Source organism: Mirounga leonina, unplaced genomic scaffold (assembly GCF_011800145.1).
Source record: "Mirounga leonina isolate KUSES-001 unplaced genomic scaffold, KU_Mleo_1.0 Mir_151, whole genome shotgun sequence".
NCBI classification, from domain to species: domain Eukaryota; kingdom Metazoa; phylum Chordata; class Mammalia; order Carnivora; family Phocidae; genus Mirounga; species Mirounga leonina.
The window spans coordinates 6121081-6145996 of record NW_023270377.1 but is presented as its reverse complement, the minus strand read 5'-3'; the positions used below and the strand labels follow the sequence as shown (position 1 = coordinate 6145996).

Genomic DNA, 24916 nt, shown 5'->3' with positions numbered 1-24916 from the left:
TAAAGACAAAGGAAATAAAGGCGTAGGAGGCATAGCCTGGTCTGCAAAGTCAGCTGCTTCGGGCTTCTGTGGACATGGCCGCAAGATTCCTGGTTCCCCTGCCAGCACTCGTGGGGCTATTGCTCTTCCTGTGCGTTGGACCGGGGGCTGAAGGTGGGAAGGTGCTGGTGGTGCCCATGGATGGCAGCCACTGGCTCAGCATGAAGGAGGCCGTGCAGGAACTCCATGGCAGAGGCCACCAAATGGTGGTCGTTTCGCCAGAGTTGAACATGCATATCAAAGAAGAGGATTTTTTCACCCTGACTACCTATGCCATTCCATACACCCAGGATGAATTTAATCATCTCCTGCTGGGCCAGACTTACCTGGTTTTTGAAAGAATGCATTTTCTAAAGATGTTTTGGAACTCTGTGGAAAGTTTAAAGAGTGTTGCTTTGGTTTTTCAAAGGTCTTGTGAGGAGCTCCTGCGTAACAAGGAGCTGGTCAGGCAGCTGAATGCCAGCTCCTTCGATGTGGTTTTAACTGACCCCGTTTACCCCTGTGGAGCAGTACTAGCTAAGTACCTGTCACTACCTGCTGTGTTTTTCTTGCGTTCCATTCCATGTGGCTTAGATTTTGAGGGCACACGGTGCCCAAACCCTTCCTCCTACATTCCCAGGTTATTAACAATGAATTCAGACCACATGACGTTCCCGCAAAGGGTCAAGAACATGCTCTACCCTCTGGCCCTGAAGTACATTTGCCACATCTCTTTCACTCCTTATGCAAGCCTTGCGTCTGAGCTTCTTCAGAGAGAGGTGTCAGTGGTGGACGTTTTCAGCTTCGCATCCATGTGGCTGTTCCGAGGAGACTTCGTCCTGGACTACCCCAGGCCAATCATGCCCAACATGGTCTTCATTGGGGGTATAAACTGTGGCCACAGGAAGCCATTGTCTCAGGTCTGTATTGGTGCTTATGTCCAATCAATGTTCCAGGTGGAACACGTTTTTTTTTTTTTTGGTTGTTGTTGTTTTTGTTTGCTTGGTTTTTGTTTTTAATTTACTTCCAGGTGCTTACTTATCTGCCAGTCTTTCTAAGATTTCTACCTCTCATTCTCCTAACAGTTCGGTGAGATAAACGTTAAAGTACCTCCACTAGGGTAGTAAAGGTTTGCAATGGTCACCAAAAGAAATGAGAGGCAGGGGTGCCGGTCTGTGATAGGATTGACAAGCACTGGTGTGAGTCAACCAAGACTGTCCTTTCGTAAAGGCACCTTTTTCGTGGTTGTGCAATTTTCTCCGACTGTGTAGGAGCAGGGATGCTGAGTTGTGAGCTGATCCATCAGGGGTTTTTGCTTGTGGGGTGTTTGCTTGTTGAGGAGAAGGACAAAGGAACCAGCAAATTGCGTTTGTTGACACGATAGTTTTTAGTGGCCCTGTCTCGGAAGGGACTAGAGTGTGATCTGATCACAGGAGACCTAAACACCAAAAGGAAGCAGACGTGTCAGAGAGCTTGAATAAATTAAGTGGAAGTGAGACGATGTGGAAGAGATAAGAAGGGGTCTGTGTGGTCCAAGAAAGAAGTAAGTGAGTTCAACTTTTTAGAGATGGAGCTGTGCTGACAAGTTTTCTGACCAGGAGTTGATGTCAGGGATATAACATGGGGACAATCAGAGTTGGATTGCAGGTTGGATAGGTCTTATACTTAGGATGCTGAAGTCATCGAAGGATGGTGGGAGGGACTTGGAAGATCAAACTATGAGCCTATAAACCCAGTGAAGGGGGCGGGCAGTGATGAAGAGAACAGAGTCTAAAAGGGGAAGGGGATGTTAGGAGGAGAAATCAAGAGTTGGACTACTGCGCCACCCAGGCGCCCCTATACCACGTCTTTATCCATTCACCTACTTTATTTTATCATCCATTCTATTGATGGACATTGGGGCTCTTTCCATAATTTGGCTTTTGTAGATTATGCTGCTATAAACATCAGGGTGCATGGATTCCCTTCAAATTAGTACTTTTGTATTCTTTAGGTAAATATCTAGTAGTGCGATTGCTGGATTGTAAGGTAGTTCTATTTTTAACTTTTTGAGGAAACTCCATACTGTTTTCCAGAGTGGCTGCATCTTTTAGTTTTCCTATGTGAATATATTCTCTGGAGTTAACTGCACTCTTTCAAATTCTCACTCCCATTTTTCTAGCTGAATGGGCAGGTGAGCAAGTGACCTAACTATTCGGGCCTCACTATTGTCACAATGAATACACAGTAAGTATTTTCTATTATTATTATTTAAAAAGTGCCCAGCAGGACAAGGTATGTCATCTGAAGACCTTTAGATATGTTTGTGCCAAATTTATTGGGTACACGAGAGATCGTTGATACTGAAATTCTCAAGTATTATATGTGATAGGCATACCATTATCACTTTTATTCCACTACATTTTTTTTTTACTTTGAGGTCTTGTCACTCTTATTTATTTGGTTTGGTTTACCCTTAAATGTGACTTCTTTTAAGTAGTTTATGGAAATTTTCTCCAAGTATGAAAGATCAAAGCCTAAGTCTTCCATATTTTTGCTCCTTTTCTTTCTTCTTTAAGATTTATGATGGGTTCGGGGCACCTGGGTGGCTCAGTCAGTTAAGCATCCGACTCTTGATCTCAGCTAAGGTCTTGATATCAGGGTCGTGAACTGAAGCCTCACGTTGGGCTCCACGCTGGGCATGGAGTCTACTTAAAAACATTTTTTTATGATGGGTGAAATTATTTTACTGGTTTTCTCAAAGAAATAATTTTGGGAATTGCTTATTCTTTTTACTATTTTTGTTTTCTATTTCATTAATCCCAGCTTGCTTATTAATGATTGTCATTCTTGTGTCTTTTGGTTTATTTTATAGTTATTTTTCTAATTTTCCTTAGGTAAGCATTAAGTTCCTTTCTGTAAGAGTTTTCTTTTCTTTTTTTTTTTTTTAGGATAACTTTTTTTTTTTTTTTTAAAGATTTTATTTATTTATTTGAGACAGAGAGAATGAGAGACAGAGAGCATGAGAGGGAGGAGGGTCAAAGGGAGAAGCAGACTCCCTGCCGAGCAGGGAGCCCGATGCGGGACTTGATCCCGGGACTCCAGGATCACGACCTGAGCCGAAGGCAGTCGCTTAACCAACTGAGCCACCCAGGCGCCCTGTAAGAGTTTTCTTAATAATGAAACATTGAAGTTCATAGGACACTTTCTGTCTCCTAGGTTTTGGCATTAATCATATTTTTTTCTTTCTTTTGTTTTGTTTTTGGTCATTTAATTTTCTGGTTTGGCTTTCTTTAAGTCCACGGCTATCTTCAAACCTGTTTATTCCCACATAGTTAAAATTTCTTTTAGCTATCTCTCTCTTATTTTTTTTCTAATTATTTTAGGTTTTAATCAGAGAATGTTTCTTATATAATCCCTACATTAAATAATTTGATAGGTTTTCTTTGTGGTCCAGTACAGAATTGCCCAATGGAAGTATAATGCAGGCCATATATATAATTAAAAAAATTAGTAGACATGTTACAAAAAAGGCAAAAAGAGGGCTAAAATTAATTATATCTTAATCAAATATATCTAAACATACTTTCAACATATACTCAATATAAAATTATTGAGATATTTTATATTCTTTTGCTTTCATACTAAGTCTTCAAAATCTGATATGTATTTTACACTTACAGCATATCTCAATTTGGACTGGCCACATTTCAAGTGCTCAGTAGTCACATGTAGCTAGTGGCTACTGTATTGGATAAGATATGATTAACATTTGTAAATGTCCCATAGATACCCCTAAAAAATGCATATTTAAAAATTTTATTTAAAAAACCTCAATATGCCCAATTCTTAAAATGATGTCTTACACTACTTCCTTATTTAACTGTGTGCTCCATGGGAAGGGGCTAGTGAGTCCTTGGAGAGAGTCCACTGCAGGGTCCTCCAGATGGTCATCTTTGCACCAGAGAAAGTGCTGTTTTCTCTACTCTGAAAGCCTACTCAAGCTATTCCATAAATGAGGAATACTGATATACAGGACTGTGATTTTGGAGCCAAGACATTTTTTTTTTTTTAAAGATTTTATTTATTTATTTGAGAGAGAGAGAATGAGAGAGAGAGAACACATGAGAGGGGATAGGGTCAGAGGACAAAGGATGCGGTACTCGATCCAGGGACTCCAGGATCATGACCTGAGCCGAAGGCAGTTGCTTAACCAACTGAACCACCCAGGCGCCCCTGGAGCCAAGACATTTTTTAAAAGCAGTTTTCAGTTTTGAAAATTCTTTAGATAAAATGCTTTATGTTTCTGTAAAAGAGAAACTTTCCACTCAGCAGCAGTAATCCAGATCTCTAACTGAATGCTGTTTGTTTCAACAAATGCTGTTAAAACCCCTGGCAACCTGCAATCTACTGTCTTCACTAACTTGACCACTCTAGGTACCTTATATAAATGGAATCACAGTATTTGTCTTTTTTCGACTGACTTATTTCACTTAGCCTAATGTCCTCAAGGCTCGTTCATGTTGCAGCACATGCCAGAGTTTCCTTACTTTTAAAGGCTGAATAATATTCCATTGTATGGATTGACCACATTTGCTTATATATTCATCCATTGACTTGTGGGTTGCTTCCACTAGAGCTGTTAAGATCCATGACTTCTGAGTGATCCCCGTACGCCAGTCTTACTGGGCCCAACTTGAAGACTTTCCTGACCAATGGAGACTTATGTTAACCAATTGGATAGACACAAATGCACTTATTCTGTCCCATACAGAGTGGTGATTTTTAACCCTTAATTAGCATAATCACCATGAAATTGTGCACCCTCTTTTCTATCACTTCAAAACTCTTGACATCCCTTCTCTCCCTACTCCTCCTCCCCTCCCCACCAACAACTATGAATATCTTCATTGGTCTGAGTTCCCTAGCCTAGCAAGGAAATGAACTGATTTTTTAAAAGCCCCAGTACTGTTTTATTCTGATACTTCGTACAGTTAGTGGGTGAGAAGCACTGCCTGGGTACCTCAGTGACCATTTGATGTAGTTTTAACAGACTGTGTGCCCTCGTGGGACAGTAGTGGCTGAATCCTATGTCCCTGCTGCATAATTGTTCGCATGCCATTCCATGGGGATTGGACTTTACAGGCATCAAATTCAATTTCATGTATTCCTAGTTAAACAGTGCGCTCAAGTCACACGACCTTCCTGTAAAGAATGTGCTGCATTTTTAGTCTGTCTAGTTCAGTTTCCTTTTTGCTCCCATGCCTTATGCCAACTTTTCCTTAGACATGACCAAAGGGGATGGCACAATTTGTGATGGACCATCCCAAGGCAACCATGCCCAAAATGGTTTTCACTGGGGGTATAAACTGTGCACAAGAGAAATGTACTCTCTCAGATGTACGCTGCCTCACCCAATCTGTACTCCAAGCTTTCCAATATTCTTGGCTTTTGTCAACCTAATTTGAGATGAGATACATCCTGCACGCGGCAATGGGATGGTTTTGTGTAGTCTTACAGAAACACTTTCCACATTTTCATCAATCATAGTTGTAGAACCAAGTTGGGTACAGGCTAGCAATCAGATTTGTATTAAGGTTTTGAGTTATCACTACCTTTTTTTATTCTTCTTTTTTTTTTTTAACCTGAATAAAGTCCACAGGATGCTCTTGACTAATCATGTAACTGTGAGTAATTCACTTAAGTATTTTGCTCAAGCCTTTGGAGGGAACATGTTCCTGCTTACATTTTCAGTCCCCTGAAACGGATTTCAGACTTCTGACCTCCAGATCGTTAAGAGAATAAATCTGCATTGTTTTAAACCACCAAACTTGTGGTAATTTGTTACAGTAGCCATAGGAAATGAATACACCCACTTTGCCAGGTTTACGCTTTTTTAAAAAGCCTAGGCTTACTATATTTAAACGGAAAACTCTCACTAGTCACCAGCATTTATGTGGGACTAAAAACCATCCTTAAGCCAGAAGTATTAGTGTATTCACATCTTTTACTATTATGTGTTGAAAAAAATTGAAGTAAAACGATTTATCTTGGCAACGTTAACTTCAGAGAAAACCACCCGGCTGACATTTCAAACAAAATGGAGAGGCAAGGTTCAAGGTGCTGTAACATTTTGTCCTAGTACCAAGAAATCATCACTGCCTGCCTCGGGATTATGTTTAATAAAAAGCAAAGTGCACACAGATATTTACAACAGCTTTAAAGACAAACAGAGGTCCTATTCGTGTAGCCCCAACAATAACAACAAACAGGCACCGGCATGACTGTTTATAAATTCTTGAGAACAGCTGTTCTGAAAGTAGAGTTCCCTTGTAATCTTCAAAAAAGAAAAAAAAAAGAAAAAAAAAAGTCCAATTCCTCACAATGTGCTCTGCATTAAAGTGCACCGCAATTACTTGGTGTCAATGCGCAGCAACTGCTCTTTGCCATTTATTACCAGGGACTTTAACTCTCCATCTTCCTCCACCTCCACCCTTTCTTGGCCATTCTCAGTGATTCTCTTGGTGGTGACTTTTTTGCCATTAACGATTTCGGTGGAAGTCGACACGGACTTGAAGTTGCTGGACCCACCACTACCACAAGACATGGAGAAGGAGGAGAGGCCTCCGCTCCCCAGGGAACCAAAGGCACCAAAGGCACCAAAGGCACCAAACCCTGTATCAAAAGAAGAAAAACCACCCCCAAACGCCGGAAATCCACTGAAGGCCGCCAAGAAGGGAGTGGGTCCTCGGCTTCTGCTTCCCCGGGAGCTCCTCCGACCGCCCACCATGTTCCCTAGCGGGTCTCCGAAGAAGTCGAACGAAAACGGGTCGCGGCCCCCGAAGAACTCCCGGAAGACCTCAGCCGGGTCGCGGAAGGTGAAGACGTACTCGAAGGGCTGGCGGCAGCGCCCGCCGCCCCCGCCGCCCCCGCCGCCGTCCCCCACTCCCGCCTCGCCATACCGGTCGTACGCGGCCCTCTTCTTGGCATCCGACAGGGCCTCGTAGGCCTGGGCCACTTGCTTGAACCGCCTCTCCGCCTCCTCCTTGTTCTCAGGGTTTTTGTCGGGGTGCCACCTGAGCGCCAGCTTGCGGTAGGCTTTCCTGATGGCCTCGGACGACGCCTGGCGGGGCACGCCCAGCACCTCGTAGTAGTCCACCATGGCGGAAGGCCCGGCGCGGCCCGCGGGCCACTGGCACGACGAGGGCTGTTGCGGGCTGCCCCCGGGGCACGGGCCCGAGCGCTCGGCGAGACCAGGCCGCCCGGAAGGGGCGCCCTTGTGACGTAGCCCGCACCTCATTGGGCGAGACCGCACCCCAGGATGCACTGCGCGGGGGGGGGCTTGCCGCTCTTCCGCGAGGGCCTCTGTGGCGTGTTTCGCACGGGCGCCGACGCCCCGCCCATCGGGGCCCCGCCCACCTCTGGCCCCGCCCCCCGCCCCCCAAGCGAGCTGTGCTCTCCAAATCGCGCCCCGCCACGCTGCCGGCGCGGGAAGAAGAGGAAGTTGGTGGGAGTGAGGTGGTCTGTGGATGTGGCGGCCGGGGGGAAGGATTTTGCTGAAGCAGGCTTTCTGTCCGGCTCCTCCTCCGCCTGTCGGGGTAGAGTGATGGGGGTGCGTCTCGTCTGACCTTGTGCTCAAGGACAGCCGCATCATTTGTCCAGAACAGCAGATCTCCGGTTTTTTGGCTTCAGGACCCTTTTGCTTTTTTTTTTTTTTTTAAGATTTTATTTATTTATTTGAGAGAGCGAGAATGAGAGACAGAGAGCACGAGAGGGAAGAGGGCAGAGGGAGAAGCAGACCCCCTGCTGAGCAGGGAGCCCGATGCGGGACTCGATCCCGGGACTCCAGGATCATGACCTGAGCCGAAGGCAGTCGCTTAACCAACTGAGCCACCCAGGCGCCCCCCTTTTGCTTTTTTGAATGTAGGTTATATCTATCGACACTTACTCCATTAGAAATTAAAGCAATGGAAAAAACTCGTTAGTCAATTTAGTAGCAATGAAACCTTACGTGCTAACATAAATCATATTTTTATGGGAAAATCACTTCTTTTAAAAAAAGATTTTAGAGAGCGCGGGAGCGCGCATGCGCTTGCGCGAGGGTGGGGGAGGGGCAGAGGGAGAGGGAGAGGGAAAGAATCCCCAAGCTGACTCCGCTCTCCTCGCAGAGTCTGTATGGGGCTTAATCTCAGGACCTGGAGAGCATGACCCCAACCGAAATCAAGAGTCCTGTGCTTAACTGCCTGAGCCACCAAGGTGACCCCAAATAACTTTTTCAAAGCAAAAAAATGAGTGAAGAGTGGCATCATACTACATTTTTCACGTTTCTCTGGTTTAAGAGAAGAGAAGGGGATTCTTCTCTCTGCTTCCGCAGTCAATCTATTGCTATATCACAGGTGATGTGGCCACGGAGAAGCTCCACTGTACCCTTAAGAGAGCATGTGAGGGAAAAAGCCAAATATCATTATGGAAATAGTTTGACTTTGCAAAACTCCCCTAAAAAATTCTTGGGTATCCCCAGGGTGTTCTGGCCCATAGTTTGAGAACTCCTGGTCTAGTTTATCAAAACGATTAAAACTTGCTGGCCATGCTCGTAGTGCTGTTGGTCGACGTTGGTGCAGTAATTATTTCCACTAAAACTGCTGTACCATGACCATGACTTTCTTTTTGGCATTTTTGGACATCTGACCTCTGTCTACTTTCTCCTTATTTTCTGACACTATATTTTTTGCTTTGATAAATGACAAGGCAGTACCAATAAAGGTCACTTAGTTCTAAGAGGAAAATGATTAACCAGTGAACTCTAATATTTCATCATAAAGGGTAGTAGATCCAATGAGGCACTCTATGTCACTAGGACAAACCTCATGTCACCTTGAGGGGCTGAGTACGATCCTGGAGCTGGCAGTAGGAAGTGGACTGGGAGTAGAGTCTAGTGTGAACAAAGCCATGTGGGAAAAGCCTGTTTGGGGAAGGTCAAGTGATCCAGAATGAGTGGAGGGAAAGGGGCAGAGGGGTCGGGGTCGGGTGAAAGGGCTGGAGAGGAGGAATGAGCTTGGACAGGTGGGCTGAAGGTCCATTCCAGGGAATTTTGAGGGCAAGGCTGAAGAGTCTAAATTTTATTCTGGGTCCTAGGAAGCTGTTGACCAAGGTTTCAGGGATGGTGGTGGGGTGGGGCAGTGCAGGGAGCAGCTGATGCTGGAACTCAGAAAGGGTAGATAGGGGTTGGGGGCCCCCAAACAGGACTATGGCAGCTGGGTCTCAGAGACAGTGGATTCAGCACTTGCTTGCTTGGATATGGGGCCTAGAGTGAAGGAGGGAAGTGTCACATCTATACAAAAACATTTACTGAGTGCTTACTGTCTGCAAAACCAGGGACTGGCACCCAAGTGAGTGATTCCAAAGCTGAAACCCCGCTTGTAAGGGCAGAGTCATGTCCCCAAACCATCCAGGTACACAGAGGCCTCAAAAAGTCCCAAGGCTCTGTGTGATGCAGAAAAGTCATAAAATCATTACAATGGTGACTGTGTGTTTACAGCTCTTTTGCTACAGGTAATTTACATTTGAACTCTTTTCACATTGGGAGTTAAGAATTATTGCCCCTAATGTTTAAACTGGACTATGAATTTCAGAATTGCAGATAGGGGCACACCAGTGGGTTGAAGCATCGCTGCCCCTTTTCTAGCCGCCCAGAACCTTAGCCCAGGAGAAGGGAAAGTGCTTGGGGTGGGGTGAGGCTCTGTGTGGGTGGGGAGCTTCGGAGTGCATGTGTGTTTGAGCATATGTGTATGCGTGCACCCATATATAAGCATATGGGAGCCTGGAGATCTCTGGAGGAAGGATAGTGGTACAGGGAAAAGGGACTCTAAGTACCTGTTCTAAGTACCAGAATGAAGGGGTCCCTGTGAATATGCCCCACAGAACACCACAACTTTAAGAGTTAGCAGTTTCTCCATGACCTTCCTATCAGGTCCCCGAATATGGGTGGCTAGTGATGTCCACGGTCAAAATATTGAGATCTGTGCTCCCATCCTGGGATTGTAACATACAGCAACAGATCCCCAAAGGACAGGGCGAGATGATCGGTTCTCTCTGCACTCAGATTCGCCTTTTCTTTGGGAAGGGCATTTCTGTTTGCGACTGCCATACTTGCTCCCTGACCCTACCCTTGAGCTTTTGGGGCACCAGCTAGTGCTGGGTATTACTGTGTGAGCACATCTGCCTTCTCCCCATTTATTTCGATTGGGTAGTGACTGTGGGGATCACAGCTTTACTTCTGGCTCCTAGTTGGCTGTAAATTTTGAACCTAGCCCTAAGATCTGGATAGTGCTAGAGGCCATGGGGAGTTGTGGTTAAGAGCAGGGTCTCCAAGCTCTGACACTCAGGGCTGCGTTTCAGCTCTGTCACTTAGTAAATGCAGGACTCTGGCTGGTCGTATTTATCTCTATGAGCCTCAGTATCTTCCTTCGTAAAATGGGAATAATAGTATCTGCCTTTAAGGGATACTTTTAGGGGATTACATAAGATGTGTTGTAAAGTGCTTAGCACCGTACTTGATACGTAGTACATACTCCATACATATATGTTCTTACTGGTTTTGTCACCTTTCCCCTTTGCTTCAACCGGGTCATCAGAATTTTTCAGAGTGCTCTCGCTGCTGCCTGTCTGAGCAAAGGCACGTCTGTCCTGAGAAAGGCCTTCTGCACATGTACGCTCGAGTGGGCTTCCCTTCCCGCCATTCACTAGCCAGCAGCATTCGTCTCCTTCTTGACATGCTTCACAGCCTCTGACATGTCTATCTGCTTTCGTTGTCAGTCTGTCTCTTCTGATGGAGCCCGAGTTCTGGGGAAGAGGGAGACTCATCTGTGGTGGTCTCTGTGGGCACTCCCTAGGCCTGGTGCTGTGTAGGACTAAATAAGTATTTTGTTGGACGAATGCATCAAAATGATGATGGGTTGGGCAAGACCCTGAGTGACCGTGGGGAAGGACATCCTGCAAGACTGTTTTGGGCCAAAAGTAGGCTTGCAGTGTCATGCTCTTCTCTTTCTAAAAGGCATATTCTGCTTTCTATTTCATTCCTAAAAAGGAAGTCTAATTTGTCACCACATAACCTTTTTCTCCCCTCTTGGTCCATGGAAATACTCATTTAATGCATTCAAAGGTGCTGAAGCTGCTCTCCCTTCTCTGGCGCCTCAAGAATGTGGTTTGAATGGTTGGTAAAGAATTCCAGCCAGTTAAACTGTTGTTGCCTATCAAGAAAGCTAGTACGCTTGTCGGGATGAGCACCGGGTGATGGATGGAAGTGTTGAATTGTACATCTGAAACCAATATTACACTGTATGTTAACCTAACTGGAAATAAAATAAAAACTTAAGAGTAAAGAAATAAAAAATAAAAATACTTGGGGGAAAAAACCCAGAAACCTAGTAAAGCTCTGCCCTCGTTAGCTCTGAAGGTAAACTTCCTGCTATTTTCAGCTGACTGACCAGCTTTAATCATGTGATACAATCAACCATTAACTTTGAGTATAGATTGGTTCTTGCGACAGGAAAGTAGGAGAGGACAGATTTTGGCAGGAGAGAGTCTTGGTGGCAAAGGCAGGGGAACCATGGCGGCAGGGTCCCGGGGTCCACGTCCGCTTGTCCTGGGCCTGCTGCTGTGCGCACTGAACCCCACTGTGTCCCAGGGTGGGAAGCTGTTGTTGGTCCCGGTGGACGGCAGCCACTGGCTGAGCATGCTCGGGGTCGTCCGGCAGCTGCACCAGAGGGGACATGACATAGTGGTCCTAGCTCACGAGGCCTCCGTGCACATCAAAGAAGGAGCATTATACACCTTGAAGAGGTACCCTGTGCCATTCCGAAGGGAGGACGTGGAAGCGGCTTTTATCAGACTTGGGCACGGTGTTTTTGAGAAAGAGCCTTTGCTGCAGCGTGTGGTCAAAACGTATAAGAAAGTCAAGGAGGACTCTGCCCTGCTTTTGTCTGCCTGCTCCCACTTACTGCACAACAAGGAGCTAATGGCCTCGCTCGCGGAAAGCAACTTCGATGCTGTGTTGACAGACCCTTTCCTCCCTTGTGGCCCCATCGTGGCCCTGTACCTGGCTCTGCCTGCCGTGTTCTTCTTGAATGCGCTGCCGTGTGGCCTAGATTTTCAAGGTACCCAGTGTCCCAACCCACCATCCTATGTGCCCAGGGCTCTGTCCCTTAACTCAGATCACATGACCTTCCTACCGCGGGTGAAGAACATGCTCATTTTCTTGTCAGAGAGCTTTCTGTGCAATGTGGTTTATTCCCCGTACGGACCACTTGCCTCAGAAGTCCTTCAGAAAGATGTGACTGTCCAGGACCTGATGGGCTCTGCATCTCTCTGGCTTCTCAGAAGTGACTTTGTCAAGGATTACTCCAGGCCCATCATGCCCAACATGGTTTTTGTTGGTGGGATCAACTGTGCCAGCAAAAACCCACTGTCCAAGGTGTGTATTTGAGGGGGAACTTTACAAGTCCATATCCTTGCAAGTACTTTGGATGGATGAACTTGCCCTCGATATATGCTGAATGAGCATGCTGAAATAGTCTCAAATGCCCTCTTTCGTTAGTTTCTACCTTACAGATCTCCCAGGTCTGGGTTGTAATTTATATGTCTTAGCCATCCTCTTCTGGGTTATTTCTTTGTATGGGACACTTTAGGAAAGTATACTTTGGGCATTTTCTTCTGTGTCCTCCAGTGAACAGTAATCAGTTAGCTGCGACAAAGGTTAATTGTCATAAGCACAGAGCAATGAGTGTAGGGATCCTTGCAGAGAACACAAATTTGCATGCACCTTGCCCTTGACTGGGTCAGACACACAAGGGTCAAGACTGCTGAAATAATTCTTTGACATCTATGGGTCCTGATGGCAAAAGTTGCTTTTATGTTTCTGGTTAAAGATCCAGTTGCTAGATATTCTGATAGGAAGCTCGCTCCTGCGGTCCCTTCTCTTCTAATAAGTAAATATCAGACAATCAGATTCTGGCATTGGGCAGAAAGGTCCTGAGTTTCATTCTCTGCAATGCTTATGAGTTAATTGTTTCCCATACAGAATTTGAGGTATGCAAAAAAGTAGCATTCACATCCTCTTCCAATCTCAACGGAGGTGATAGAGAATAACAGGAGAACCTCTGTCAGATGAGGGGTTGGGAAGAATTTTCCAAGGAGGTGACATTTCAGTGGGCATTCATTTATTTTTCAAGTATTGGTTGAGGATTAACTGGTAGCCCAGGTACTTTGCAGCTGCTGAGTCTGGCTCCTACTAAGGGACTGTCATCACCCTCAGAGAGCACTGAATCTTATTCCCAGAGTGACTCCAACGTGATTCACATCTTAAATGATCATGTCATTGTCATGTTATGTCACATCTTAAATGATCATGTCATTGTCATGGCACGGAGAAACTATGGGTGGCAGAAAAAAAAACACCACATGAGAAATCCGGTGCTGTGTGTTTGCCTCCACCCCATTGCTGCATGACAAGATCCTCTCTATGGGGCTCTGATTCCTCCCCCATAATGTGAAGAGAGATCTGGTGACCTCCTCAGATTTCTCACCAATCAGATTCTGACACCCCATGGCCTGTTGGAGAAGGGTATGTCTGATGGGGTGGTCTGGTTAAGAAAGATAGAGATGGTGTTGATTTTTTGGAAAGCAAAATGAGAGAACCGCACGTTCTAGAAAACCAGTAATAATTCTTTCATATATAGGAAAAGGTGAAATATTACCGAACCAGGGGTCACATAATAGATCAAAGAAAAGAGAGCTAGTCAGCATGTCTAAGAGTGGAATTAAAGAGGAATATTTTTGGCATCATTATATAGGATCCAAGTGAAAACAACTGTGTTTCACCTTTGCTTTGAAATGTAAAACTTTGGAGATGTGCATGCATAAACGAAATTCCATTTGAAATAGAAGGGCTTGCTTATAAATCTGCATGGGTATTCTCCATTACACTGGCTTGCTTTCTATTCCTGGGACATTGCAAAATCTTTCCCTGTTCAAGACCCTTTGACATGATGTTCTGTCCTTCTGGGATGCTGTGCCTGAATTTGTGAGGTGGCTGTCTTATTTTTTAGGTCAGCTGTAATGGCACTTCTTCAGGGAGTCCTTCTCTCTAAGATAGGATCCTGTGCTCTTTCCTTCATAGCACATCAAGTACTGTGATCATCTCATTTAGATAATTGTTTATTGATCGTCTCTTCCATATATGTTGGGGGCAGGGATCACTGCTGCCCGTTACCATACCCTTAATACCTGGTAATGGGTTTGCACGTGATTGATGTCTCATAAATATCAGCATCTTGGGCATATAATTAGCACTTGCTAAAAGTTTGTTAAACGAATGAATGAGAACCACGAAAGGGTATGAACTGAGGACTAGTCACCAGATAGGCAGTAATCTCCCCCAGTTCTTTATACTCCTACAATTACATAAAACATATGTGCTTGTTTTTTTTCTTTTCTTTTTCCTTAGGTGATTTTTTAACATTTAAATTCAATTAGCCAACATATAGTACATCATTAGTTTCTGATGTAGTGTTCAATGATTCATTAGTTGCGTATAACATCTAGTGCTCTCGTCAGATCATGTGCCCTCCTTAATGCCCATCACCCAGTTACCCAACCCCCCACTCCCTTCCGTTCCACAACCTTCAGTTTGTTTCCTGGAGTCAAGAGTCTGTCATGGTTTGTCTCCCTCTCTGATTTCTTCCCATTCAGTTTTCCCTCCCTTCGCCTGGCGTCCTCTGTTCTATTCCTTATGTTTCTCATATGAGTGAAACCATACGATAAGTCTTTCTCTGCTTGACTTATTTCACTTAGCATAATCCCCTCCAGTTTCATCCATGTCGATGCAAATGGTGGGTATTCATCCTTTCTGATGGCTGAGTAATAGTCCATTGTATATATGAACCACATCTTCTTTATCCATTCATCTGATGAAAGATATCTCAGCTCCTTCCACAGTTTGGCTATTGTGGACATTGCTGCTATGAACATTGGGGTGCATGTTCCCCTTCAGATCACTACGTTTGTATCTTTGGGGTAAATACCCAGTAGCGCAATTGCTGGGTCGTATGGTAGCTCTATTTTCAACCTTTTGAGGAATCTCCATACTGTTTTCCAGAGTGGCTGCACCAGCTTGCATTCCCACCAACAGTGTAGGAGGGTTCTCCTTTCTCCACATCCTTGCCAACATTTGTTTTTCCCTGTCTTATTAATTTTAGCCATTCTAACTGTTGTGAGGTGGTATCTCATTGTGGGTTTGATTTGTATTTCCCTGATGACAAGTTATGTAGAGCATTTTTTCATGTGTCTGTTGGCCATATTACAAAGCTTTGATCATCAAGACAGCATGGTGTTAGCACAAAAACAGACACATAGATCAAAGGAACAGAATAGAGAGCCCAGAAATGGACCTTCAGCTCTATGGTCAACTAATCTTTGACAAAGCAGGAAAGAATATTCAATGGAAAAAAGACTGTCTCTTCAATAAATGGTGTTGGGAAAATTGGACAGCCACATGCAGAAGAATGAAACTGGACCATTCTCTTACAGCATACACAAAGACAAACACATGTACTTGTATTGAAATTTTTGTTGCTTGTTTTACAAAAAAGGCAATAATATATCCCTATGGCTCACGTATCAATATGTCATGGATATCGTTTTGGTTCTAAATATTATATCTATTTTTTTAATTGCGCCATGTTTCATGGTATTTACATGCCACAGTTTATTCTGTTAACCATGTAATCTTGTTCCCTAGGAAGAACACTGAAGTTTATATTCCAGGGCCTTGCTCTTGTTGTTACTTCAAATATCACCTTACCAAGGATCAAGCTCTTTGTAGTTTTCTTCACATTTGTTCTGTTCCTTTCTTGTTCAGTTTTTCTTAAGTATTTTACACCTTTTTTTTTTCTTTTGTCACCCCTGTGAATGTGATAGTTTTTCCATTTCTGTTTGTAGCTGGTTATCTACTCACTATTCAGCCCCAAATCAAAATTGAGCCTAATGAAAATATTGATTTCATCATTAAAAAAAAAACTAGCATGCAGACTTTCATCAGTAAATAAAATATGGTTTCTTCTGTTCTGAATTCTATGCCAGGTATTGGTCTTATTGAATTCACTAGAATGTTTAAAAACAATTGAATAATTTCAGGAATCACAAGGATTCTTGTCTTGCTCCTGATTATAATGAAGATTGATTTTCATTTCATCATTTTATATCATGTTTGCCATTTTTTTTGGCAAATAGTCTTTATGTATTTAAGTGATTTCCTTCTTTACTTTAGGATGTTTACTAGGAGGGTCTACAGGGCTTTATCTACCATCTTTCTCAATATCATAGTTTTGTCATCATTTATCGATACATTTTCTTTGCCTGAAATTTGTCTAAGTGCTGAGCTCTAATGATTATGCGTTGGCTGCAGCTTTGTTTGGTGCAAGCAAGCCTTGGTGTGAGGATGTCTTTGTAAGTTGTACTGGATGGCAACCCTCTTTGTCTTACTTAATATTTTTAATTTGAAATTCCACTTTTTTTGGTATTAGTATTACCACTCCTGTATTATCTTGTTTACCTTTCCCTAGTGCCTCTTTGGTACCCCTTTGTCTTCAAGATTTTTTTTTTTTTTTTTTAAACACAGAGCTGAGGGCGCCTGGGTGGCTCAGTTGGTTAAGCGACTGCCTTCGGCTCAGGTCATGATCCTGGAGTCCTGGGATCGAGCCTCACATCGGGCTCCCTGCTCGGCAGGGAGTCTGCTTCTCCCTCTGACCCTCACCCCTCTCATGCTCTCTCTTTCATTCTCTCTCTCTCAAATAAATAAATAAAAAAAATCTTAAAAAAATAAATAAACACGGAGCTGATATTTTTAACCTGGTTGGGAAACTTTTGCCTATTTGCACTTAATTTAACAATCGCTAGATTTGATTCTAATTTTACCAGTTTATTTTAATTTTACTTGGTCATTTTCCCTTTTCCTGGCAAGTTGCTGTTTATTTTCTTTTTCCCCCTTGGTTAATTAAAGAATGCTTTTCTATGCTTCCATTACTCTAGTGGAAATTGTCCTGGTCCCAGTGCTCTTAGTCAAAGTCCTGAACTTCAAGAATAGAGATACAACCTTTAGCTGATAGAGTCCATATGGAAGGCATACCTGGTGTTGGGCATGTCTGGGATGCCTGGCAGATAAAAGATAGTAGGACAGTATTAAGAACAAAGCTCAAGGATTCTAAGCTGTCCTTCCCCGCTCAGGGTGAGAGACCATCTTTGGGGACGTGTGGGGATTCAGAGATGATATCCATGCATACATGTTGGGTCTGAGGGAAACAGCCAAACGGAAGGTCAGTGAGAACAGAGACTTGACAATGGCGAGGAGAAACACTGGTGAGCAGGGAAGCTGGCAGGCTTTGTCTGTGGCTCTGAATCCGTAGTGATAAAGCAACAGTTTTCCGACATGGCAAGTGCTTACCAAGCATTTTGAGAAACAGATGACATTTGGGAAGAGAAAATCTAATAAAAGCCTGGAACTCAAAATACTAAACTCTCAGCAAAAGTTAGGACCTGTGTTAAAGTCATCGACAGGGTGGGCAAGTGCTTTCATGTCAGAGGGGGCCTTATCTTTTTTGGAAGGGGTAAGAGGTGGGGCAATGGAGGGTTATTTTCGTTAACCTGTCGCTTCACTCTTTGGCCACTCTAGAGTCTGTGAAGTCAAGGCCAGGTTTGGGGAAGTTTTGCCAAGTAGAGTGTGGACCTCACCAATGTTGAATTCCAGAAGAGCTGGCCCAGAAGAGGTGTTGGCCGTGATAACACAATCTCTGCAGTTTGCCCTTCTGTGATCTGTAGATGAACCTCTGTGACATTTAAATTTTAGTCTTGCTATGTACCTTTGGGTGTTTATGGACCTTTGGGTTCCATTTTATGATAATCACACCCTGCTGGGTGCTGAGTGGGTGGGGGAGAGTGTACAAGGAGGGGAAATCAGATGTGGCCCTTTGTAGATATGGTTAAAGTAAGAGTGGGTTTCATGAAGAAGGGAAGGTCCTAGGAAGTGACGTGATCTGTTTACCTTCACTCAGAAAAAAAGAGCTCAAAAGGTACTTGGAGATGAGCTTTCTTTCTGAGGAAAGAAGGATGTGGTGTAATCCAGAGGAGGAAGGACTTCAGGAAAACCGTCCTTAGGATGTTTTTGTCATAGACCAGAAATGCAGCGTGGTGGTGGGGAAGATGATGCTGGCCTCCCTGACCTTTTGAATGAGCCCAATGGAGAAGGCTGGGACACACCTGCTAGGAGCCAGAGGCTTCGAAGAGAGCTGGTGGGGGTGGACCAGGCTGGGGCTTTATCCCTGAGGAGGGCTGGGCAGTGTTCGGGCTTTATTGGTCATGCTCTGAACCAAACCTGAAAGAAGTCTCTTAAAATCACATGTGCTGAGCCCTGTGGGAAATGCTTTCCATGTCACACCCAGGGTGGCCAGTGTTCTGGTTTGAACAGAACTGAAAGTCCCGTATCTCAGGAAACCCCTCACTTCTGGGCAAACCCCAGCACATCATACAGTCTCATTAATGTCCTTGGCATTCTTGGGAAACTTAAAATAATTTGGAAGGCTCTAGGGGAGTTTTTAGATTTTCTAGATCATGAAAAGCTTACAGTTGGGGGAAAATTGCCACACTCACACATACTCTATTTCCTCTACATGGAATTGCCAGTCTGTGTGTGTGCATGCCCCCACACACGTGTGCATGCAGCTGTGTGCCTGTGTGTGTGCATGTGTGTATGCCCAAGTGCGTATGTATGTTTCCTGAAGACCACAGTACACTGGAGTTGGCTTCGAAGGTTGGGGCCAGATCAGGCTAGGCTGAGATTATTGCTGAGGGTTGAGTCTGGGGGCTTCCTTCCCCCTAATGTTGCTGTTCTTCTGATTGGATCATCTTTTTCTTGCTTCCTCTCAGAGCTTTTGTCTGACATTCATCTCTAAATTAGTCTATTCCTTGTTACTTTAGGGGTAGAGGCTTGATAGGTCATAATCTGTGATCTGTACTTACTAGTGGGGTCCCAGCCATCACTGTCTCTCACCCTTATACATGCAGACACTTCTGAAGATCCCATCCCCCTGCTTCATCCAAGGGAACCATGGATTGTCCATTTTCTAGTAGTTGTAAGTTTCATTATTGACTAGAAAACCACTCACAGTTCATTTCTTATTCCTTGGGTCACCTGGCTCAGAAGTTTCTTCAGAAACAAGTCCCATTGCTTTGTCTTGAGTTTTGTCCTTACGTAGCCAAGACTGTAATGCCCAATGGTGGTCTTGGTTGGAGGAGTCGGAGCAGCCTTATAATTGCAGTCTTCCTTGGATGATGGTGATGGATATATTGCTAGAAGGGATCAGCTTCTGGAATGGGACAGGAACACTCTGCGGAGGTCATGTGCTGGGTGGGTTGAGACTCACTGCTTGTTTATCCTTCCCATTGGTGGCTGGTACTCAGGGTTTGCTCACATGCCCTTGACCCTCTCTGAATTCTGCAGAAGGGGCTCAGATCCTGGTGCACCCTTGGCAAGGTTTTCTGTCCCATTTTGTATCTTGCATACCTAGAGAGAAATATTTTGCTTTTTACAGTACATTATGAAGCCAGCAAACAAAGATTCAGATATCTTTCTGTATGTTCTTGGTAAGGCAGGAAAGTTGACTGAGACTCTTCAGAAATCTCTTCTCCAGGAAAGGTGGGAAATTGCCTGGTTGACTGGTTAAGTTTCAGCACTGAGTTGACATGAATATGATCCCTAATCACCCCAGTGTATTGGCTGCCATATGGAAGACTCTGCTGTAGGCTGTGGGGAAGCAAGAATTGTTACAGGCTGTCTTGGCTATTTGAGGTTTTTTCTTAACCATGAGCCTCATCTTCAACACTATTTGCAGCTTTCTGCTTTGGCTCCATTCATTCTTTCAAGATAAAAGGAATATTCCAGAAGCCTTGGAAAATAATATACATATTTACTGTAGATTTTCATAAAGGGGTGGTGCAGGAGTTTTAGAGTCTGCAGAAAGCTTTCCGAAATCCTCCTTGGACAGCTTTCCTCTCTCCCAAGGTCTCCCTTCACTGATCTGCTAAATGGCGCTCTCCCTTCTCTTTGATGCTCATTCGCCTTTCCCTCCTCCTTCCGTACTGCCTTCTGCTCTCTCCTTTAGTTCCCTTCCTGAAAGCCTGTTTTCTCCAAGACCCTCCCAGCTGCTTGAAGCCCCTGGAAGTGGATCTGGTCTTAGCTCTGATTGCTTTTCTTTTGGGAAATGAGCATACTACCTGGATTCTGCATCTCAGAGAAGGAGAGAAGAACCCAGGAGACAACCTAACATGCAAGAAGCCTTCCTCCTTTGGAAGGGAGTAAGGGGAGTGGGGGGGGGAAGGCTGTAACGTGCACTAATATTTTGTATCTCTAACACACACACACACACACACACCCCTTTAATCACGTTCTTAAGATGAAGACATCTGATTCATAGCTGAATGTATGCAGTTCCCGAAGAAGGTGAGAAAAAATTAACTGGAAATTTCTCTTATGGTTCTAGGAATTTGAAGCCTATGTTAATGCTTCCGGAGAACATGGAATTGTGGTCTTCTCTTTGGGCTCCATGGTCTCAGAGATTCCCGAGAAGAAAGCTATGGAAATTGCTGATGCTTTGGGCAAAATACCTCAGACAGTAAGAAGATTCCATACAGTTCTATCTTTTTTTTTTTTTTAAAGGAAATATTTTTTTTTTTTAAGATTTTATTTATTTATTTGACAGAGAGAGACACAGAGGGAACATAAGTAGGGGGAGTGGGAGAGGGAGAAGCAGGCTCCCCACTGAGCAGGGAGCCAGATGCGGGGCTCGATCCCAGGACCCTGGGATCATGACCTGAGCTGAAGGCAGACGCTTAACCATCTGAGCTACCCAGGCGCCCCTCCATACAATTCTATCTTCCCAAGAGTTGGAACCCCAGACTTCTAGTATCGATGTTAATCCTATTAGTTGGACTTTTGGTTTGGGTTTCCCTGCAACTTCCTAATTATTAATCCAAAGTTCTTTTTGCCATGTCACTCTCAACTACTCTGTTAAGCCATGGTCTATGTGACTTGGAGGTCTCGTTTTCTCTAAGAAACTCAAAAGTGTACTAAGGAAAATTTATTTTATTTTATTTTATTAACTAATTTATTTGTAAAGATTTTATTTTTTTAAGTAATCTCTATATCCAACCTGGGGCTCGAACTCACAACCCCGAGATCAAGAGTTGCATACTCCACTGATTAAGCCAGCCAGGGGGCCAAGGAGAATTTATTTTAAAGATAAAGTAAACAGGATAATGTACAGGATGGTGTTTCTTCATATTATGTAGGAGTATTTCCACAAAAAGCCTGCTGGTCAGGACACTGGATTCATTTCTTATATTTCTGCTTCTATAATTCTACATCCATTCACTTTATTAAGTAAACTTCCCTTTGAAGTGCAGAAAAGTGCAAAAGTCGTAACTGTACAACTTGATGAATTTGCACAAATACACAGAATGTTACCAGTCCCCAAAGCCTTCCCAGTCCCGACACCTCCCACCCTTGCCAAGGTTATGTTCATTCAGAGGACTCCACATTGTAGCTACTATGGCAGATGTTTTTGAATCATTGTGTTCCTTAAACTCTGTTCTTGTCTCTGCAAGGTCCTGTGGCGGTATACCAGCACTCCCCCACCAAATCTCGCGAAGAATACAATACTTGTCAAGTGGTTGCCCCAGAATGATCTGCTTGGTATGTGGGCAGGATTTGGTGTGTTGGTCAAACCCAAGTGAAATTAAGGAAGTGGCTTGCGCCAGGCTGTTCTAAAGGATTGTTTAGCTGGAAAATATTATGGCCAAAGTGTTCCACATTGCTTTTTATCTGGTAGGGCATCTCAACCCACATTTTCCTCTGCAGACTTCTGCAGGAGCCACATGTGGGTGGCCCTGAGTCCTCAGAGCGCTTTCAGAACCTAGATGGTGTCAGACTGTGAAACTCGGTGACTTGACTGCTGGCGTCCCTCCCTGCTTTGCTTCTCAGGTCACCCGAAGACTCGGGCCTTTATCACACATTCTGGCTCCCATGGCGTATATGAGGGAATTTGCAATGGCGTTCCAATGGTGATGCTGCCCTTGTTTGGTGATCAGATGGACAACGCGAAGCGCATGGAGACCCGGGGGGCTGGAGTGACCTTGAACGTCCTGGAAATGACTTCTGAAGATTTAGCAAATGCCATAAAAACTGTCATCAATGACAAAAGGTAAGAGAGAAGGTACAGAGGAATACTGCGTGTATTTTGGCCATCTCATTCACAACAAATACTCAAATGTGAAAACAAATGAATAAAAACCCAATTTATAAGTAAGATGATTTGGGGATTATTATTATTCGTTTTATAAGAGGATGCTTTAATTCCTATGGAACTTATCATCAAAATGATTTTAAATATTATTTCCCTCAGTAGGATTAAAACTTCAATTAATTAAAAAATATAGTCACCAAGTAGACATCTGATCTGTAAGTTCCTGCAAAGAGAGAAATATTCCATTACAAGAAGCAGAGTGTCCATAAGATAAAAATAAGCCAGGAGCTTAGAAGTACAGCTCTCTCTAGCACTGAAGCAAATGAGAAATTTTGTTCATGGGGATTTATAAGTGGGATGGGGTCATTTGATAGCGCAGACAAAGGCTTATAATAAAAGCAAAGATCAGTCTGTTCAAATGTGGCTCTGAAAACAATTCAAGAGGCAAAAGCCATCAGATCAAATGATCTGTGCATGAAATTGATCGTATTGCTGTCAAGTTCCCTAGTAACAGACTGGCCAAAACCTTATGGGAAGAGGTAATGGCCAGGGGTGGCCTTCGTCCAATCCTTGATGTGTGCGTGTGTGCACGTGTGTGTGTACGTGTGTGGGAGCCTGTGCATACGTGTGTGTCTAAGAGAGTGTCGGGAGTCTTGACCCATAGTTGCTTCATTTTGAAAGAGACGTCAATCAGAGGGACAGGTGTGAAAAGACTGGAGTGTGTTCAGATGGGAAGAGACATGCCACAGGGTGGCACGGTAGGCCTGGGCAAAGGAAAATGGAGAAATGGGGCGCTCACGTGTGTGGTGCCAGGGGATGAGAAAGAAAAGTCCACATAACCCTGGGGTAAATGCCCAGCGCGCCCAGAGCGGCGGGTAACATCCCTCCATCCTGATGGGCCTCTTCTGACAGCTCAGCTTGCCGGCATCAGGCCGTGCTGCCCCCACGTCGAATGCACTGAAACCCCGACTTTTCTCCACGCGCTGACAAAAAAACTCATTCCTGAGGTTCGCACTAGTAGTACAATTTTGATCTTCTGTTGAGTGGTACAGACAAGTACCTGGAACCTACAAATGACTTGGTAGAAGTTCTCTTATCTTTAAAAGAAACTTCATCAATCAGCTTAAGTTACCAGCAAACTTCATCTATTTGCTCGGGAGTCATCTCTGCCTAATCGTGAACCTCCATGTTCCCAACATGCCAAGCTGGGACATAAAATAAAGACAAATGGAAAAATTTTGAACATCAGATGATGCACCCAGGCCATAACAGGTGCTCAGTAAATGGTGGATGAATGAATGAAAGTTCTAGAAAATCTATTTTGTTTAAGAGAAGATTTATATAAAAGGAAGATGTTTAACAAGACTTATGGCCAAATATTATTATCATAGTATAATAATGTATCCAGATATAATGACAGGCCTGTTTAAAGATAGCAGTTATCATGACTGCTCTTGAATAAGATTGGATAAGAGTGTCTTACTCTGGTCTTTCTTCTCCTTTTCCTTTTTTTCCTCCTTCTCCTCCTTCTCTTTCTTCTTCTAGTGCATCCACAGTTAAGGGTCAAGTCATCTAACCCAGTTCGGATTTGGAGGTTCCGATTCAGCTATCCACACTGTCCAAAGCCAACAAAAATCCGTTTGTTGAACAGGCTGCATAGACACAGTCTCGTCCTAACGTTAGCACTTGGATGGTGTGACGTGTCACCACCTTGCAGATGGCACTTATAAATCGCTTTTGCTTTGACTAGATGTGATTGTTTAAAACCGTGAAAGGAAAACTGCTCATAATTTCTGGCACACCCTTTTCTTTTATTTCTTTCTCTTACTGTAAAAGTATCTAATTTCCTACAAAAATACCAAGAAAAAGAAAAGAAGAGAATAGGAAGTAAGGTTCAAATAATTTAATACTATAATTTTGGCTTCCAGTTTTCTTTCTACATTTTTTTTTTTAAATTTCAGAGATAAAGACCATTGTGTGTGTGTGTGTGTGTGTTTTCTGTCTATAATGGAAACACATTTCCTCTGCCAAGTTTAGCAACTTCCCAACCACAGCAAGCCTAAAGGGAGGATGGTTCACTGCAGCCGATGTTCCAGACACTCATAACTGTCTCTGTGTTTAGCTATAAGGAGAACATCATGCACCTCTCCAGGCTACACAAGGACCGCCCCATTGAGCCCCTGGACCTGGCTGTGTTCTGGGTGGAGTTCGTGATGAGGCACAAGGGGGCTCCACACCTGCGCCCTGCAGCCCACGATCTCACCTGGTACCAGTACCACTCCCTGGATGTGATCGGCTTCCTCCTGGCCATTGTGCTGGGGGTTGTCTTCATCACTTATAAATGTTGCGCCTTGGGCTACCGGAGGTGCTTTGGGAAGAAAGGACGAGTTAAGAAACCTCACAAATCCAAGACACACTGAGAAGTAGGTGGGAAATGAGATGACCCAAAGGTGCAACCAGAGGCAACGTTAAATTCATGTTCTGCTTATTAAAGAAATACTTAGTCCTGAATGAGATACCCCTGAGTGTTTTCTTAAAAATAAAAACAATCTAATTGCTAGTGATACCTA

General features: G+C 44.0%; 2 protein-coding genes across 3 annotated transcripts; one reads left to right on the top strand and one right to left on the bottom strand.

Moving 5' to 3' along the window:
* The first annotated feature begins 51 nt into the window (after positions 1 to 51).
* LOC118011719 (UDP-glucuronosyltransferase 1-1-like) lies at positions 52 to 24916 on the top strand. 2 transcript variants are annotated; one of them, XM_035006567.1, is made up of 5 exons: positions 52 to 938; positions 20586 to 20717; positions 21709 to 21796; positions 22085 to 22304; positions 24469 to 24916. In XM_035006567.1, the coding sequence occupies exons 1-5, from the start codon at positions 75 to 77 to the stop codon at positions 24764 to 24766; spliced, it is 1602 nt and encodes a 533-aa protein (XP_034862458.1). In that variant the 5' UTR covers positions 52 to 74; the 3' UTR covers positions 24767 to 24916. The 2 variants fall into 2 exon arrangements, with proteins under 2 accessions (XP_034862458.1, XP_034862457.1); XM_035006566.1 differs by lacking the exon at positions 52 to 938 and adding an exon at positions 11606 to 12469.
* Positions 6161 to 7237, bottom strand: DNAJB3 (DnaJ heat shock protein family (Hsp40) member B3). Its single transcript, XM_035006568.1, has one exon. It carries the CDS (start codon positions 7157 to 7159, stop codon positions 6410 to 6412), a length of 750 nt encoding a protein of 249 aa, XP_034862459.1. The 5' UTR covers positions 7160 to 7237; the 3' UTR covers positions 6161 to 6409.

What these genes read in the sequence shown, in the direction of transcription:
- LOC118011719 (XM_035006567.1), top strand. Translation starts at nt 75, where the DNA reads ATGGCCGCAAGATTCCTGGTTCCCCTGCCAGCACTCGTGGGGCTATTG. An exon ending in GCCCCAGAATGATCTGCTTG is followed by an intron (nt 21,797 to 22,084) that starts GTATGTGGGCAG and finishes TTTGCTTCTCAG; the next exon opens with GTCACCCGAAGACTCGGGCC. An exon ending in ACTGTCATCAATGACAAAAG is followed by an intron (nt 22,305 to 24,468) that starts GTAAGAGAGAAG and finishes CTCTGTGTTTAG; the next exon opens with CTATAAGGAGAACATCATGC.
- DNAJB3 (XM_035006568.1), bottom strand. Translation starts at nt 7,159, where the DNA reads ATGGTGGACTACTACGAGGTGCTGGGCGTGCCCCGCCAGGCGTCGTCC.